General features: G+C 45.7%; 1 protein-coding gene across 6 annotated transcripts in view; it reads right to left on the bottom strand.

Moving 5' to 3' along the window:
* The window catches only part of LOC139555922 (intersectin-2-like), a 129,047-nt gene that overhangs the window by 48,342 nt on the left and 60,949 nt on the right, over positions 1-19,756 (bottom strand). For 4 of the 6 annotated variants that reach the window (XM_071369297.1, XM_071369298.1, XM_071369296.1 and 1 more), the window contains 8 exons: positions 16,799-16,939; positions 15,622-15,709; positions 15,393-15,532; positions 10,939-11,019; positions 8,717-8,856; positions 6,747-6,948; positions 6,508-6,662; positions 5,819-5,914 (listed from right to left, as the gene is read on the bottom strand). In XM_071369297.1, the coding sequence (XP_071225398.1) occupies positions 5,819-5,914; positions 6,508-6,662; positions 6,747-6,948; positions 8,717-8,856; positions 10,939-11,019; positions 15,393-15,532; positions 15,622-15,709; positions 16,799-16,939 (1,043 nt within the window). The remainder of the gene's footprint in view (positions 1-5,818; positions 5,915-6,507; positions 6,663-6,746; positions 6,949-8,716; positions 8,857-10,938; positions 11,020-15,392; positions 15,533-15,621; positions 15,710-16,798; positions 16,940-19,756) is intronic. The other 2 variants (XM_071369299.1, XM_071369300.1) reach the window with 2 other exon arrangements.

The raw sequence follows: 19,756 nt of genomic DNA on the forward strand, positions 1-19,756 counted from the left end.
ATATAGACAACACACTCAGTGTAGTATATAGACAACACACTCAGTGTAGTATATAGACAACACACTCAGTGTAGTATATAGACAACACTCTCAGTGTAGTATATAGACAACACTCTCAGTGTAGTATATAGACAACACTCTCAGTGTAGTATATAGACAACACTCTCAGTGTAGTATATAGACAACACTCTCAGTGTAATATATAGACAACACTCTCAGTGTAGTATATAGACAACACTCTCAGTGTAGTATATAGACAACACTCTCAGTGTAGTGTATAGACAACACTCTCAGTGTAGTATATAGACAACACTCTCAGTGTAGTATATAGACAACACTCAGTGTAGTATATAGACAACACTCTCAGTGTAGTATATAGACAACACTCTCCGTGTAGTATATAGACAACACTCTCCGTGTAATATATAGATAACACTCAGTGTAGTATATAGACAACACTCTCCGTGTAGTATATAGACAACACTCTCAGTGTAGTATATAGACAACACTCTCAGTGTAGTATATAGACAACACTCTCCGTGTAGTATATAGACAACACTCTCAGTGTAGTATATAGACAACACTCTCAGTGTAGTATATAGACACCACTCTCAGTGTAGTATATAGACACCACTCTCAGTGTAGTATATAGACACCACTCTCAGTGTAGTATATAGACACCACTCTCAGTGTAGTATATAGACACCACTCTCAGTGTAGTATATAGACACCACTCTCCGTGTAGTATATAGACAACACTCTCCGTGTAATATATAGACACCACTCTCAGTGTAGTATATAGACAACACTCTCCGTGTAGTATATAGACAACACTCTCCGTGTAATATATAGACAACACTCTCCGTGTAATATATAGACAACACTCTCCGTGTAATATATAGACACCACTCTCAGTGTAGTATATAGACAACACTCTCCGTGTAATATATAGACACCACTCTCAGTGTAATATATAGACAACACTCTCCGTGTAATATATAGACACCACTCTCCGTGTAGTATATAGACAACACTCTCCGTGTAATATATAGACACCACTCTCAGTGTAGTATATAGACAACACTCTCAGTGTAGTATATAGACAACACTCTCAGTGTAGTATATAGACACCACTCTCAGTGTAGTATATAGACACCACTCTCAGTGTAGTATATAGACAACACTCTCCGTGTAATATATAGACACCACTCTCAGTGTAGTATATAGACAACACTCTCAGTGTAATATATAGACACCACTCTCAGTGTAGTATATAGACACCACTCTCAGTGTAGTATATAGACAACACTCTCAGTGTAATATATAGACAACACTCTCAGTGTAGTATATAGACACCACTCTCAGTGTAGTATATAGACACCACTCTCAGTGTAGTATATAGACACCACTCTCAGTGTAGTATATAGACAACACTCTCAGTGTAGTATATAGACACCACTCTCAGTGTAATATATAGACACCACTCTCAGTGTAGTATATAGACAACACTCTCAGTGTAGTATATAGACACCACTCTCAGTGTAGTATATAGACACCACTCTCAGTGTAGTATATAGACACCACTCTCAGTGTAGTATATAGACACCACTCTCAGTGTAATATATAGACACCACTCTCAGTGTAGTATATAGACACCACTCTCAGTGTAGTATATAGACACCACTCTCAGTGTAGTATATAGACACCACTCTCAGTGTAGTATATAGACAACACTCTCAGTGTAGTATATAGACAACACTCTCAGTGTAGTATATAGACAACACTCTCAGTGTAGTATATAGACAACACTCAGTGTAGTATATAGACAACACTCTCAGTGTAGTATATAGACAACACTCAGTGTAGTATATAGACAAAACTCTCAGTGTAGTATATAGACAACACTCTCAGTGTAGTATATAGACAACACTCTCAGTGTAGTATATAGACAACACACGCAGTGTAGTATATAGACAACACTCTCCGTGTAATATATAGACAACACTCTCCGTGTAATATATAGACAACACTCTCCGTGTAATATATAGACAACACTCTCCGTGTAATATATAGACAACACTCTCCGTGTAGTATATAGACAACACTCTCCGTGTAGTATATAGACAACACTCTCCGTGTAGTATATAGACAACACTCTCCGTGTAATATATAGACAACACTCTCCGTGTAATATATAGATAACACTCTCCGTGTAGTATATAGACACCACTCTCAGTGTAGTATATAGACACCACTCTCAGTGTAGTATATAGACACCACTCTCAGTGTAGTATATAGACACCACTCTCAGTGTAGTATATAGACACCACTCTCAGTGTAGTATATAGACACCACTCTCAGTGTAGTATATAGACAACACTCTCTGTGTAATATATAGACAACACTCTCTGTGTAATATATAGACACCACTCTCAGTGTAGTATATAGACACCACTCTCAGTGTAGTATATAGACACCACTCTCAGTGTAGTATATAGACAACACTCTCAGTGTAGTATATAGACAACACTCTCCATGTAATATATAGACAACACTCTCAGTGTAATATATAGACAACACTCTCCGTGTAATATATAGACAACACTCTCCGTGTAATATATAGACACCACTCTCCGTGTAATATATAGACACCACTCTCCGTGTAATATATAGACACCACTCTCCGTGTAATATATAGACACCACTCTCCGTGTAATATATAGACACCACTCTCCGTGTAGTATATAGACAACACTCTCCGTGTAATATATAGACACCACTCTCCGTGTAGTATATAGACAACACTCTCAGTGTAGTATATAGACAACACTCTCAGTGTAGTATATAGACAACACTCTCAGTGTAATATATAGACAACACTCTCAGTGTAGTATATAGACAACACACTCAGTGTAGTATATAGACAACACACTCAGTGTAGTATATAGACAACACACTCAGTGTAGTATATAGACAACACTCTCAGTGTAGTATATAGACAACACTCTCAGTGTAGTATATAGACAACACTCTCAGTGTAGTATATAGACAACACTCTCAGTGTAGTATATAGACAACACTCTCAGTGTAATATATAGACAACACTCTCAGTGTAGTATATAGACAACACTCTCAGTGTAGTATATAGACAACACTCTCAGTGTAGTGTATAGACAACACTCTCAGTGTAGTGTATAGACAACACTCTCAGTGTAGTATATAGACAACACTCTCAGTGTAGTATATAGACAACACTCAGTGTAGTATATAGACAACACTCTCAGTGTAGTATATAGATAACACTCAGTGTAGTATATAGACAACACTCTCCGTGTAATATATAGATAACACTCAGTGTAGTATATAGACAACACTCTCCGTGTAGTATATAGACAACACTCTCAGTGTAGTATATAGACAACACTCTCAGTGTAGTATATAGACACCACTCTCAGTGTAGTATATAGACACCACTCTCAGTGTAGTATATAGACACCACTCTCAGTGTAGTATATAGACACCACTCTCAGTGTAGTATATAGACACCACTCTCAGTGTAGTATATAGACACCACTCTCAGTGTAGTATATAGACACCACTCTCCGTGTAGTATATAGACAACACTCTCCGTGTAATATATAGACACCACTCTCAGTGTAGTATATAGACAACACTCTCCGTGTAGTATATAGACAACACTCTCCGTGTAATATATAGACAACACTCTCCGTGTAATATATAGACAACACTCTCCGTGTAATATATAGACACCACTCTCAGTGTAGTATATAGACAACACTCTCCGTGTAATATATAGACACCACTCTCAGTGTAATATATAGACAACACTCTCCGTGTAATATATAGACACCACTCTCCGTGTAGTATATAGACAACACTCTCCGTGTAATATATAGACACCACTCTCAGTGTAGTATATAGACAACACTCTCAGTGTAGTATATAGACAACACTCTCAGTGTAGTATATAGACACCACTCTCAGTGTAGTATATAGACACCACTCTCAGTGTAGTATATAGACAACACTCTCCGTGTAATATATAGACACCACTCTCAGTGTAGTATATAGACAACACTCTCAGTGTAATATATAGCCACCACTCTCAGTGTAGTATATAGACACCACTCTCAGTGTAGTATATAGACAACACTCTCAGTGTAATATATAGACAACACTCTCAGTGTAGTATATAGACACCACTCTCAGTGTAGTATATAGGCACCACTCTCAGTGTAGTATATAGACACCACTCTCAGTGTAGTATATAGACAACACTCTCAGTGTAGTATATAGACACCACTCTCAGTGTAATATATAGACACCACTCTCAGTGTAGTATATAGACACCACTCTCAGTGTAGTATATAGACACCACTCTCAGTGTAGTATATAGACACCACTCTCAGTGTAGTATATAGACACCACTCTCAGTGTAGTATATAGACACCACTCTCAGTGTAATATATAGACACCACTCTCAGTGTAGTATATAGACACCACTCTCAGTGTAGTATATAGACACCACTCTCAGTGTAGTATATAGACACCACTCTCAGTGTAGTATATAGACAACACTCTCAGTGTAGTATATAGACACCACTCTCAGTGTAGTATATAGACACCACTCTCAGTGTAGTATATAGACACCACTCTCAGTGTAGTATATAGACAACACTCTCAGTGTAGTATATAGACAACACTCTCAGTGTAGTATATAGACAACACTCTCAGTGTAGTATATAGACAACACTCTCAGTGTAGTATATAGACAACACTCTCAGTGTAGTATATAGACAACACTCTCAGTGTAGTATATAGATAACACTCTCAGTGTAGTATACAGACAACACTCTCAGTGTAGTATATAGACACCACTCTCAATGTAGTATATAGACAACACTCTCAGTGTAATATATAGACACCACTCTCAGTGTAGTATATAGACACCACTCTCAGTGTAGTATATAGACAACACTCTCAGTGTAGTATATAGACAACACTCTCAGTGTAGTATATAGATCTGTAGTCAACACTCTCAGTGTAGTATATAGACAACACTCTCAGTGTAATATATAGATAACACTCTCAGTGTAGTATATAGACAACACTCTCAGTGTAGTATATAGATCTGTAGTCAACACTCTCAGTGTAGTATATAGACAACACTCTCAGTGTAATATATAGATAACACTCTCAGTGTAGTATATAGATAACACTCTCAGTGTAGTATATAGATCTGTAGTCAACACTCTCAGTGTAGTATATAGACAACACTCTCAGTGTAGTATATAGACACCACTCTCAGTGTAGTATATAGACAACACTCTCAGTGTAGTATATAGACAACACTCTCAGTGTAGTATATAGACAACACTCTCAGTGTAGTATATAGACAACACTCTCAGTGTAGTATATAGACAACACTCTCAGTGTAGTATATAGACAACACTCTCAGTGTAGTATATAGATAACACTCTCAGTGTAGTATACAGACAACACTCTCAGTGTAGTATATAGACACCACTCTCAGTGTAGTATATAGACAACACTCTCAGTGTAATATATAGACACCACTCTCAGTGTAGTATATAGACACCACTCTCAGTGTAATATATAGATAACACTCTCAGTGTAGTATATAGATAACACTCTCAGTGTAGTATATAGATCTGTAGTCAACACTCTCAGTGTAGTATATAGACAACACTCTCAGTGTAATATATAGATAACACTCTCAGTGTAGTATATAGATAACACTCTCAGTGTAGTATATATTTTGTGTGTTTATCATTACGCTGTGTGTGTGTTGTTTTCCTGGGTGGAGTCTTTGATGGCGGTGACGCTGGGGGCGGGGTTCCGTCCAGCCCCTGCAATCTCTCCGTCAGGAAGTCTGCGTAACAGAAAGTTAGGACAGATTAAGACACACGAGACATGCATAGAGATAGAGGACTCTAGATGGATAGAACCCGTTTTAGGACACGCCCATTGAAGGCTTCCACCATTTTAAAGTAGCACTATCAGCCAATGATCAGAGCATTGGCTGCTTCTTCAAATTGGGTTAGCTGGTTTGTAAACGGCTTTAAGATATACCACTGCAACCATCTCGTGGCCACAATACATGAATGACACTAGACTTGGTTCAGGACTCCAGGAAGTGGTTAATTAATCACCTGTATTAGCGTAACGCTTCCAACACAAAAGAAGAAGAAAATGAACAAATGGAGATAGCCTCAATGTTGCTGTCCATGCTTGTCACAAACGTCAATATGAGACAGACTTTTATCCATCTCTATAGGAGATGAGACCTATAGAATACATGAGACAGACTTTTATCCATCTCTATAGGAGATGAGACCTATAGAATACATGAGACAGGCTGAGTCCCATGTGGCACCCTAATGTGGATCCCAATGGGCCCTGGATCATGAGTAGTGCACTAAATAGGATGCCATTTGGGACTCACTGTTGTGATGCGTCTCTTACCCCGGGCTGGGTGGTAGTGTTGGACAGGAAGGAGGCAGTAGGGCAGGGGCAAGGGGGGTGGTGCATCTCTCAGCATAGCTCTGGGGGAACCAGCCCCTGTTCCCACGGTAACTACCACACAGCCAACCAGGCTCCCCCACCATCTCATCATCTACCTGCATCATGGGAAACGGAGTTGAAGTGGTGTCATTGGGAGTTCACTTTAACGCGTGTTCGAGAGCGTGTGTGTCTGTGTGTACCTCTATGAAACAGTCAGCGTCCAGGCTGAGCTCGTCAGCGTTGCGTGCGGTGAAGGGGTACAGGGCTCTGCAGGAGGTCAGGATTAATAACCTCTCTGCATTCAGCACCGGATGCTGGCCTCCTCCTCTCTCCTGCGGCTCAACTCGCCTCCTCCCCTCCTCCTCCTCCCCTCCTCTCCGCTCTCCCTCCAGCTTGGCTTGTCTGATGAGAGGACACACACAGACACCGTGTACACTGAGTATCAGTGGAAGCTCCTCAGACGAGGAAGGGGAGGATTCCTCAGCGAAAACATTAGAAATCATTTTTTAATAAAACTATACTAAATATACCGCCTCCCGAGTGGCGCAGAAGTCTAAGGCACTGCAACACTGTGCTTGAGGAGTCACTACAGACCCGGGTTTGAACCCAGGCTGTGTCATAACTGACTGTGACCGGGAGTCCCATAGGGTTGCGCACAATTGGTCCAGCGTCGTCCGGGTTAGGAGTGGGGGGTGGGCTTAGCTCATCACGCTCTTGCGACTCCTTGTGGCGGGCCGGGTGCCTGCAAGCTGACTGCAGTCGTCAGTTGAGCGGTGTTTCCTCCGACAGATTGGTGCAGCTGGCTTCCGGGTAAGCGGGTAAGCAGGCGGGTGTACCCTTCCTCAGATCTGTGACTCGACACAATCTTGTCTCAGAGCTCTACGGACAAATCCTTCAACCTCATGGCTTGTTTTTGCTCTGACATGCACTGTCAACTGTGGGACCTTATATAGACAGGTGTGTGCCTTTCCAAATCATGTCCAATCAATTGAATTTACCACAGGTGGACTCCAATCAAGTTGTAGAAACATCTCAAGGATGATCAATGGAAACAGGATGCACCTGAGCTCAATTCGAGTCCCATAGCAAAGGGTCTGAATACTTATGTAAATAAGGTTATTTCGTTTTTTATGTTTAAAACATTAGCGAGAAAAAAAATGTAAAACTGTTTTTGCTTTGTCATTATATTGTGTGTAGATTGATGAGGATTTTCTTTTGTATTTATTTAATCCATTTTAGAATAAGGCTGTAACGTAACAAAATGCGGAAAAGTCAAGGGGTCTGAATACTTTCCGAATGCCCTGTATTAGCTATTTTGCTAAACTCGCAGTAACATCTGCTAACCATGTGTATGTGACCAATAAAATTTGATTTGATATTGACTATGACATTAGGAAATACGGTGACAATGATATAGGCTGTGTGTAGCGGTTATGGTATGAAGGTTCAGCTTGGAAAGTAGTTATTTTTTGCCTGGTCACATACAGCTGATGTGTTGTGCATTGAAGTCCACAAGCGTTGTCCTGCTGGATGACCCACAAACTTCACCAGAGAGAGAAAAAAAAATGCGGACACCGAGTTGAACATTGCACTCCAAAACACCTTGCTAATCTGCTGATTCCATGTTCCCAGTACCAGAGGCAGACGAGAAACCCCACAGCACTATCGATCCTCCACCATTATTGACTGTAGGGAGGGTGTTCTGTTCCTTGAACGCTTCATTTGGTCGTCGGTAGATAGTTAGGAAGAGCCCACTGCTGAAGGAAACACTAGATAGCTTGATTGAACTTCTCAAAAACATATCTATATAAATCCTGGGGAAAATATTCTGTAGACCAATGAAACAAAATTAGAGCTTTTTTGGTAATACAGATCAGTGCTGTGTTTACTGATGGGGCGGCAGGTAGCCTAGTGGTTAGAGCGTTGGACTAGTAACCGAAAGGTTGCAAGATCAAATCCCGAGCTGACAAGGTACAAATCTGTCGTTCTGGCCCTGAACAAGGCAGTTAACCCACTGTTCCTAGGCCGTCATTGAAAATAAGAATTTGTTCTTAACTGACTTGCCTAGTTAAATAAAGGATAAATAAATAAATAATTAAAATAAAACTGAGGACCAAATGAAGAACTATACAATGGTCAGTATATTGGACGTTCAGTGTCTTGGACTCACCTGGCAGCCTCTTCCTCCCCCCTCCTCATTCTCTCTCTTTCCTCCTCTCTCCTTCTCTCCATCTCTCTCAGTTTCAGCTCCTTGACCCTGCAGAGGTCCTCTAGAACAGCCTTCTGCTTCCCCTGCCGCTCCCTCAGGTCCTAACATAACCACAACATCACATGACCATCATACAACAATAACCTTAACACAACCACAACATGTTTAGTTATTTAGCAGACACTCTTATCTAGTGCGATTTACAGTAGTGATTACAAACATGTTCATACTGGTCCCCCGTGGGAATTACCCTGGTGTTGCCCGTTACCCTGGTGTTGCCCATTACCCTGGTGTTGCCCATTACCCTGGTGTTGCAAGCGCTTAGCTACACGGGGGACAACACAACCATCACAACACAGCCACAACCATCACAATACAGCCACAACCATCACAATACAGCCACAACCATCACAATACAGCCATCACAATACAGCCACAACAATACAGCCACGACCATCACAATACAGCCACAACCATAACACAACACAACACAACCATAACACAACACAACACAACCACAACACAACACAACCACACCACAACCACACCACAACAAGACACATCCACAACACATCCACAACACAACCACAACACAACCACAACACAACACATCCACAACACAACCACAACACAACACATCCACAACACATCCACAACACAACACATCCACAACACATCCACAACACATCCACAACACATCCACAACACAACACATCCACAACACAACACATCCACATCCACAACACATCCACATCCACAACACATCCACAACACATCCACAACACAACACATCCACAGCCACACAACCACAACACAACACATCCACAACACAACACAACCACAACACATCCACAACACATCCACAACCACAACACATCCACAACACAACACATCCACAACACATCCACAACACAACACATCCACAACACAACACATCCACATCCACAACACATCCACATCCACAACACATCCACAACACATCCACAACACAACACATCCACAGCCACAACACAACCACAACACAACACATCCACAACACAACCACAACACATCCACAACACATCCACAACCACAACACATCCACAGCCACAACACAACACATCCACAACACATCCACAACACATCCACATCCACAACACATCCACAACACATCCACAACACAACACATCCACAACACATCCACAACACATCCACATCCACAACACATCCACAACACATCCACAACACATCCACAACACATCCACAACACATCCACAGCCACAACAAACACATCCACACCACAACCACAACACAACCACAACACAACCACAACAAGACACATCCACAACACATCCACAACACAACCACAACACAACACATCCACAACACAACCACAACACAACACATCCACAACACAACACATCCACAACACAACACATCCACAACACATCCACAACACAACCATCAACACAACACATCCACAACACAACACATCCACATCCACAACACATCCACAACACAACACATCCACAGCCACAACCACAACACAACACATCCACAACACAACACAACCACAACACATCCACAACACATCCACAACCACAACACATCCACAGCCACAACACATCCACAACAACACATCCACAGCCACAACACAACACATCCACAACACAACCACAACACATCCACAACACATCCACATCCACAACACATCCACAACACATCCACAACACATCCACAACACAACACATCCACAACACAACACATCCACAACACATCCACAACACATCCACAACACATCCACAACACAACACATCCACAACACAACCACAACACATCCACAACCACAACACATCCACAACACAACCACAACACATCCACAACACAACATCCACAACACATCCACAACACAACACATCCACAACACATCCACAACACATCCACAACACATCCACAACACATCCACAACACATCCACAACACATCCACATCCACAACACATCCACATCCACAACACATCCACAACACAACATGGAAACGAAATGTAAAAAAAACGAAGCAAAGTATTCATCAGTAATACTATGAGGGACTGATATAATAATGAAGAATCACTATGAAAAGCAAGGAAAAAGAAGTTGTCTAATGTAGGAAACTAATGATCAACAGAAATATGCAGATGGAGGGACAGAAGGAGAGAAGAATAACCTTGATGAGGAGGAAGAGTTGGCTGAGACAGCCCAGCAGGGACAGAAGAGACTGTAGAACACAGTCATCCATATCGACTGACTAGGGAGGAGGGAGGGAGAGAGAGGAGACGGAGGGAGGGGGGGGAGAGGGAGAGAGGGAGGGGAGACGGTTGGAGGGAGGGGAGAGAGAGAGAGGGAGGGGAGATGGATGGAGTGAGGGAGGGGAGAGAGACAAGGGAGAGAGAGGGAGAGAGGAGAGACGGAGGGAGGGAGGGGAGAGAGAGAGGGAGAGAGAGGAGACGGAGGGAGGGAGGGGAGAGGGAGAGAGAGGGAGAGAGGGGAGACGGAGGGAGGGAGGGGAGACGGAGGGAGGGAGGGGAGATGGAGGGAGGGAGAGGAGACAGAGGGAGGGAGGGAGGGGAGGGGAGGGGAGGGGAGAGGAAACGGAGGGGAGAGGAAACGGAGGGGAGAGGAAACGGAGTGGAGAGGAAACGGAGTGGAGAGGAAACGGAGGGGAGAGGAAACGGAGGGGAGAGGGAGGGCGGGAGGGAGGGGAGAGAGGGGAGAGAAAGGGAGGAGAGAGGAAGGGAGGGATGGAGGGAAAGGATGGGTGGAAAGAAAGAAGAGGGAGAAAGAGAACAGTTAAAGGAATCCACAAGCACCGAAATAAAGGAAGGAAGGAAGGAAGGAAGGAAGGAAGGAAGGAAGGAAGGAAGGAAGGAAGGAGAATGTTTTTCATTAGTCATTATTAGGATCATATTCTGACGACAATACAAGGGAGATGTTTTTTTCTTCTTCGTGTTTTCGTCTGTTGACGGCAAAGATCTTGGTAGGTTCCATCAATGATCTGACGGATCACAGCGGTCATCTTGGTGATTGTCTTGGTAACCAGTTGGGTGTTGCAGTTGTCCTGTCCATCCAACAGCCTCCTGTACTCTGAGATCTCCGTCTCCAGGCGGGTCTTAAGGTCTAGCAGCCCGTCATAGTCCTGCTTGTTGTGGGCGATGGTGCCGTGGAGCTGGGAGAGGTGGTCCTTCAGACTAGTCATCGAGTCCCGCCGGGCCCATCTGCGCAGAGTAGCAGTTCTGGGTGTCTGTCGGGGTTCACTCCAGGGACAATAGTGTGTGATTGCAATTTGGGGCGTTTCTGCATGTGGGCATTCCTCTATCTGCAGTGCCCGAGAGGAGGGGAGGGCGAGGTACACTGTCTACTGGTATCCTAGCTATATTTAGCTAGTTAGCTACTTATCCTGCCTCCCACCTGCTATTTACTTGTAATGTATTTGTTTGTCGTCTCTCTGTTGAACCAATCAACCCTTCTATTGGGACGGGTAGTCGTAGTTCACCCTTCGGTGTCAGGCTCGGCTTCGGTGTCAGGCTCGGCTTCGGTGTCAGGCTCGGCTTCGGTGTCAGGCTCGGCTTCGGTGTCAGACTCGGCTTCGTTGTCAGGCTTCGGTGTCAGGCTCGGCTTCGTTGTCAAGCTCGGCTTCGTTGTCAGGCTCGGCTTCGTTGTCAGGCTCGGCTTGTCCACCAGAGGTCACAATGTCCTTCTTAGTCGTAGAGCTTCCCTGGTAGTGGAGGTGTGATTGTCTGAGATGGGATTTCTTCCTTCCCACCTTGCGTCTTTAGTCAAAGTTCTAGGACCACTTTTACATGGTACAGTTGCAGACTGAATCTTTCTGGTCTCGTAGTGGAGGTTATCTTCTCACCTCGTGTTGAGTCTTAGAGTTTCAACCATTCGTTACGTTTAGCTCTCGCTGTCCGTCTGCTGGTCTCAATGGTTGATTATTCAGGGTTCAGCTCCCGACCACTTAGCAGTAGCAATTCGTTAATGTACTGGACTCACCATTTTCAGCACTATAGCCACCGCTCCACACTTTCTGATCTGATATTGTTAATTCTTAGCGAGTCCTTTTAAGCACTCTGGTCGGAAAGGCGGTTCCATCACACTGACACGCTCATATGACCTCATTAGGGACATGGGCATAGTTAATGTGCAACAGACATGAAAAACCATCATCCCATTAGAAAACCAAAATCACATTCATATCTTAACACAAAAAGTTTCATCGTTCTTCATAGCGTATTAAAATCCTATTGGATGGAAACTTGACAGCTAGAATGTGTTTCCTTCCTAAGTTACAGTATTTTCGTTACACAGTTTTTAATGACATCACAAAATGAAAAGAAATACGACAGGATTATTCTTTAGATCCCCACGGTCTTAACCTAACCCTTACCTTATATATTAAATATTGTCCCCATATTCACTTTCTTCAGAAAACGTTTTTTTGCGGCAAGAGTATCTCTACACACAGCACATTTTTTTCCCAATACTGCAGGGCAAGAAAGACCATTTTGCGACACACAATTTATGACCGGGTCTTAGCTGTTTAAAGGCACAGTAGTGGAAGCGGGTCGAGAGTTTCAAGTTCTTTGGTGTCAACAACAAACTGTAGAGATGGATCCTCAAAAAAGTTCATTGACCACTTTGTTTTTACAGTGCTACTCGCTGTTTATTATCTATCCATAGTCACTTTTAATTTATTTAACCTTTATTTAACTAGGCAAGTCAGTTAAGAACAAATTATTATTCACAATGACCGTCTACCCCGGCCAAACCCGGACGACGCTGGGCCATTTGTGCGCCGCCCGATTGGACTCCCAATCACGGCCGGTTGTGATACAGCCTGGAATCTAATCAGGGTCTGAAGTGACGCCTCTAGCACTGAGATACAGTGCCTCAGACCGCTGCGCTACTCAGGAACCCATTTACCCCTACCTACATGTACAAATTACCTCGACTAACCTGTACCCCCACACATTGACTCGGTACCGGTACCCCCTGTATATAGCCTCGTTATTGTTATTTTAGTGCTACTTTTATTTAAAAAAAATGTACTTTCGATTATTTAGTAAATATTTTCTCTATTTTCTTCAACCTGCGTTGTTGGTTAAGGGCTTGTAAGTAAGCATTTCACTGTAAGGTCATGTGACAAATAAACATTGATTTGATTTGTGTCTCTTACACCACAGTCTCTAGCTCCATCTAGTGGTCTGTACTGGTCTGTACTGGTGTGTACTGGTCTGTACTGGTCTGTACTGGTGTGTACTGGTCTGTAATGGTCTGTATTGGTTTGATCTGGTGTGTACTGGTCTGTAATGGTCTGTATTGGTTTGATCTGGTGTGTACTGGTCTGTACTGGTCTGTATTGGTTTGATCTGGTGTGTACTGGTCTGTATTGGTTTGATCTGGTGTGTACTGGTCTGTATTGGTGTGAACTGGTCTGTACTGGTGTCATAATATTATGAATATCGGTGTCTGAAACTAGAACAAGACAACTCACGTTACCACTCGTACCTTGATGTCTTGGTGGTCTATACTGGTCTCTAGTGGTCTATACTGGTCTATACTGGTCTCTAGTGGTCTATACTGGTGTCTAGTGGTCTATACTGATCTCTACTGGTCTCTAGTGGTCTGTCCAGGTTTTAGCTGGTCTCTAGTGGTCTGTACTTTGATTTCTTGCTGGTAGTGGTCTGTACCCCCCATAGCCTGGTTCCTCTCTAGGTTTTTTCCTAGGTTTTGGCCTTTCTATGGAGTTTTTCCTAGCCACCGTGCTTCTACACCTGCATTGCTTGCTGTTTGGGGTTTTAGGCTGGGTTTCTGTACAGCACTTTGAGATATCAGCTGATGTAAGAAGTGCTTTATAAATACATTTCAAATTTTATTTTATTATACAATTCAAATTTTATTTTATTTGTACTGGGCTTTACTGGTCTGTAAAGGTATGTACTAGTCTGTACTGGTCTGTACTGGTATGTACTAGTCTGTAGTGGTACCTTGAGGTCTTGCTGGTAGTGGTCTGTACTGGGCTTTACTGGTCTATAAAGGTCTGTACTGGTACGTTGAGGTCTTGCTGGTAGTGGTCTGTACTGGGCTTTACTGGTCTGTAAAGGTCTGTACTGGTACGTTGATGTCTTGCTGGTAGTGGTCTGTAGCGTCTGTACTGATATGTACTAGTTTGTAGTGGTCTGTACTGGTATGTACTGGTATGTACTAGTCTGTAGTGGTCTGTAGTGGTCTGTACTGGTATGTACTAGTCTGTAGTGGTCTGTAGTGGTCTGTAGTGGTCTGTAGTGGTATGTACTAGTCTGTAGTGGTCTGTGCTGGTCTGTACTGGTATGTAGTGGTCTGTACTGGTATGTAGTGGTATGTACTAGTCTGTAGTGGTCTGTAGTGGTCTGTAGTGGTCTGCACTGGTATGTACTAGTCTGTGGTGGTCTGTACTAGTCTGTAGTGGTCTGTACTGGTCTGTAGTGGTATTTACTAGTCTGTAGTGGTCTGTAGTGGTCTGTACTAGTCTGTAATGGTCTTTACTGGTCTGTAGTGGTCTGCAGTGGTCTGTACTAGTCTGTACTAGTCTGTACTAGTCTGTAGTGGTCTTTACTGGTCTGTAGTGGTCTGCAGTGGTACCTTGAGGTCTTGCTGGTAGTGGTCCATCATGGCCAGCTTGTCGGTTGTCTCTCTCTCCAGAGTGTCTAATTGGCCCTTCAGCCTACGACAGACCACGCCCTTCTCCGCAACACTGCCACCTACAGAGGTCATTACCACGGCTACCAACACAGGTCAGAGGTCATGGAGATCAGCACAGAGTTGAAGGTAGAGAGAATGTTGAGAGCAGTGTGTCTGTGTGTGTGTTTACCAGGGATGTTGTTGCAGCCCATGTTCTTGAGTCTCTCCGTCAGTCTCTGTTGCTGTGGAACCAACCAACACAGTTTCCTCTGGTAGTCCTATTGTACACAGACACACACGTGTTTATAGTAACCTATAGTATAGTACTATAGTAACCTATAGTATAGTACTATAGTAACTCACTATTCCCTGGTGTTAGAGGACTGAGGAGAGACGTGTTTATAGGACTGTATCAGTACTGCTGTAAACTTTATTCGACCAAATAAGCATTTTCACTGAAGAAGGGAGAGAAGAGTAAGATTATTGGAAGCTGGGAAGAGAGGAAAGATGGATGGATAGAGAGATGGAAGGAGGGATGAAAGGATAGAGGGATGAGAGATGGAAGGAGGGATGGACGTACTGAGGGAAGTACGGGTGGTGATGGAGGGATGGACGTACTGAGGGAAGTAGGGGTGGTGATGGAGGGATGGATGTACTGAGGGAAGGAGGGGTGGTGATGGAGGGATGGACGTACTGAGGGAAGGAGGGGTGGTGATGTAGGGATGGACGTACAGAGGGAAGTAGGGGTGTTGATGGAGGGATGGACATACTGAGGGAAGTAGGGGTGGTGATGGAGGGATGGACATATTGAGGGAAGTAGGGGTGGTGGTGATGGAGGGATGGATGTACTGAGGGAAGGAGGGGTGGTGATGGAGGGATGGACGTATTGAGGGAAGGAGGGGTGGTGATGGAGGGATGGACGTACTGAGGGAAGGAAGGGTGGTGATGGAGGGATGGACGTATTGAGGGAAGGAGGGGTGGTGATGGAGGGATGGACATACTGAGGGAAGTAGGGGTGGTGATGAAGGGATGGACATATTGAGGGAAGGAGGGGTGGTGATGGAGGGATGGACGTACTGAGGGAAGTAGGGGTGGTGATGGAGGGATGGACATATTGAGGGAAGTAGGGGTGGTGATGGAGGGCTAGAACGATGGAGGGATGGAACGATGGAGGGATGACAGATGGAGTGATGACAGATGGAGGGATGACAGATGGAGTGATGACAGGTGGAGGGATGACAGATGGAGGGATGACAGATGGAGGGATGACAGATGGAGGGATGACAGATGGAGGGATGACAGATGGAGGGATGACAGATGGAGGGATGACAGATGGAGGGATGACAGATGGAGGGATTGGCTCTGACCTCAAACTGTGTCTGCAGGGTGTTGATCTTGGAGGCACGCCCATCTCTCCTCTGGTTGATAAGATCAAGCTCCGCCCTTTGGATCCGCCTCTTACTCTGGGCGTCACGGAGACCATCTGATAACTGCTTGTGTCTGCTGCCCTGGAGACCAACCACCAATCAGGGGTTAATGTAATTGTGTGTGTGTGGTGCAATAATAAAAAAGAATAATTAGCTGGGTTTATATCTGTCCTATCTTGCCCAGCGTAGCCTAGTGGTTAGAGCGTTGGACTAGTAACCGAAAGGTTGCTAGTTCGAATCCCCCAGCTGACAAGGTAAAAATCTGTCGTTCTGCCCCTGAACAGGCAGTTAACCCACTGTTCCTAGGCCGTCACTGAAAATAACAATTTGTTCTTAACTGACTAGCCTAGTTAAATAAAGGTTAAATAAATGTACCGGTGTGTTTTAATACATGTGTGAATTGCAATGTGTTTCTTTGCATATCCCAACTCCCCCTGAGACCATCGGAGTGGCGCACGACCAGGGTCACCGTTATCAACAGAGTGAGGTCACGACCAGGGTCACCATTATCAACAGAGTGAGGTCACGACCAGGGTCACCATTATCAACAGAGTGGGGTCACGGCCAGGGTCACCATTATCAACAGAGTGGGGTCACGGCCAGGGTCACCATTATCAACAGAGTGGGGTCACGACATGGGTCACTATTATCAACAGAGTGGGGTCACGGCATGGGTCACCATTATCAACAGAGTGGGGTCACGGCCAGGGTCACCATTATCAACAGAGTGGGGTCACGACATGGGTCACCATTATCAACAGAGTGGGGTCACGACATGGGTCACCATTATCAACATAGAGTGGGGTCACGACATGGGTCACCATTATCAACAGAGTGGGGTCACGACATGGGTCACCATTATCAACAGAGTGGGGTCACGACATGGGTCACCATTATCAACATAGAGTGGGGTCACGACATGGGTCACCATTATCAACATAGAGTGGGGTCACGGCCAGGGTCACCATTATCAACATAGAGTGGGGTCACGACATGGGTCACCATTATCAACAGAGTGGGGTCACGACATGGGTCACCATTATCAACAGAGTGGGGTCACGGCCAGGGTCACCATTATCAACAGAGTGGGGTCACGGCCAGGGTCACCATTATCAACAGAGTGGGGTCACGGACAGGGTCACCATTATCAACATAGAGTGGGGTCACGACATGGGTCACCATTATCAACAGAGTGGGGTCACAGCCAGGGTCACCATTATCAACAGAGTGGGGTCACGACCAGGGTCACCATTATCAACAGAGTGGGGTCACGACATGGGTCACCATTATCAACAGAGTGGGGTCACGACATGGGTCACCATTATCGACAGAGTGGGGTCACGGCCAGGGTCACCATTATCAACAGAGTGGGGTCACGACATGGGTCACCATTATCAACAGAGTGGGGTCACGACATGGGTCACCATTATCAACAGAGTGGGGTCACGACATGGGTCACCATTATCAACAGAGTGGGGTCACGACATGGGTCACCATTATCAACAGAGTGGGGTCACGGCCAGGGTCACCATTATCAACATAGAGTGGGGTCACGACCAGGGTCACCGTTATCAACATAGAGTGGGGTCACGGCCAGGGTCACCATTATCAACATAGAGTGGGGTCACGGCCAGGTCACCATTATCAACATAGAGTGGGGTCACGGCCAGGGTCACCATTATCAACATAGAGTGGGGTCACGGCCAGGGTCACCATTATCAACAGAGTGGGGTCACGACATGGGTCACCATTATCAACATAGAGTGGGGTCACGGCCAGGAGTGGGGTCACGGCCAGGAGTGGGGTCACGGCCAGGAGTGGGGTCACGGCCAGGAGTGGGGTCACAGCCAGGAGTGGGGTCACGGCCAGGAGTGGGGTCACAGCCAGGGTCACCATTATCAACATAGAGTGGGGTCACGGCCAGGAGTGGGGTCACGGCCAGGAGTGGGGTCACGGCCAGGAGTGGGGTCACGGCCAGGAGTGGGGTCACAGCCAGGGTCACCATTATCAACATAGAGTGGGGTCACGGCCAGGAGTGGGGTCACGGCCAGGAGTGGGGTCACGGCCAGGAGTGGGGTCACGGCCAGGAGTGGGGTCACGGCCAGGAGTGGGGTCACGGCCAGGAGTGGGGTCAGGGCCAGGAGTGGGGTCACGGCCAGGAGTGGGGTCACGGCAAGGAGTGGGGTCACGGCCAGGTGTGGGGTCACGGCCAGGAGTGGGGTCACAGCCAGGGTCACCATTATCAACATAGAGTGGGGTCACGGCCAGGAGTGGGGTCACGGCCAGGAGTGGGGTCACGGCCAGGAGTGGGGTCACGGCCAGGAGTGGGGTCACGGCCAGGAGTGGGGTCACGGCCAGGAGTGGGGTCACAGCCAGGGTCACCATTATCAACATAGAGTGGGGTCACGGCCAGGAGTGGGGTCACGGCCAGGAGTGGGGTCACGGCCAGGAGTGGGGTCACGGCCAGGAGTGGGGTCACGGCCAGGAGTGGGGTCACGGCCAGGAGTGGGGTCACGGCCAGGAGTGGGGTCAGGGCCAGGAGTGGGGTCAAGGCCAGGAGTGGGGTCACGGCAAGGAGTGGGGTCACGGCCAGGAGTGGGGTCACGGCCAGGAGTGGGGTCACAGCCAGGGTCACCATTATCAACATAGAGTGGGGTCACGGCCAGGAGTGGGGTCACGGCCAGGAGTGGGGTCACGGCCAGGAGTGGGGTCACGGCCAGGAGTGGGGTCACGGCCAGGAGTGGGGTCACGGCCAGGAGTGGGGTCAGGGCCAGGAGTGGGGTCACGGCCAGGAGTGGGGTCACGGCCAGGAGTGGGGTCACGGCCAGGAGTGGGGTCACAGCCAGGGTCACCATTATCAACATAGAGTGGGGTCACGGCCAGGAGTGGGGTCACGGC

Source organism: Salvelinus alpinus, chromosome 27 (genome assembly GCF_045679555.1).
Source record: "Salvelinus alpinus chromosome 27, SLU_Salpinus.1, whole genome shotgun sequence".
In the NCBI taxonomy this organism is placed as follows: Eukaryota; Metazoa; Chordata; class Actinopteri; order Salmoniformes; family Salmonidae; genus Salvelinus; species Salvelinus alpinus.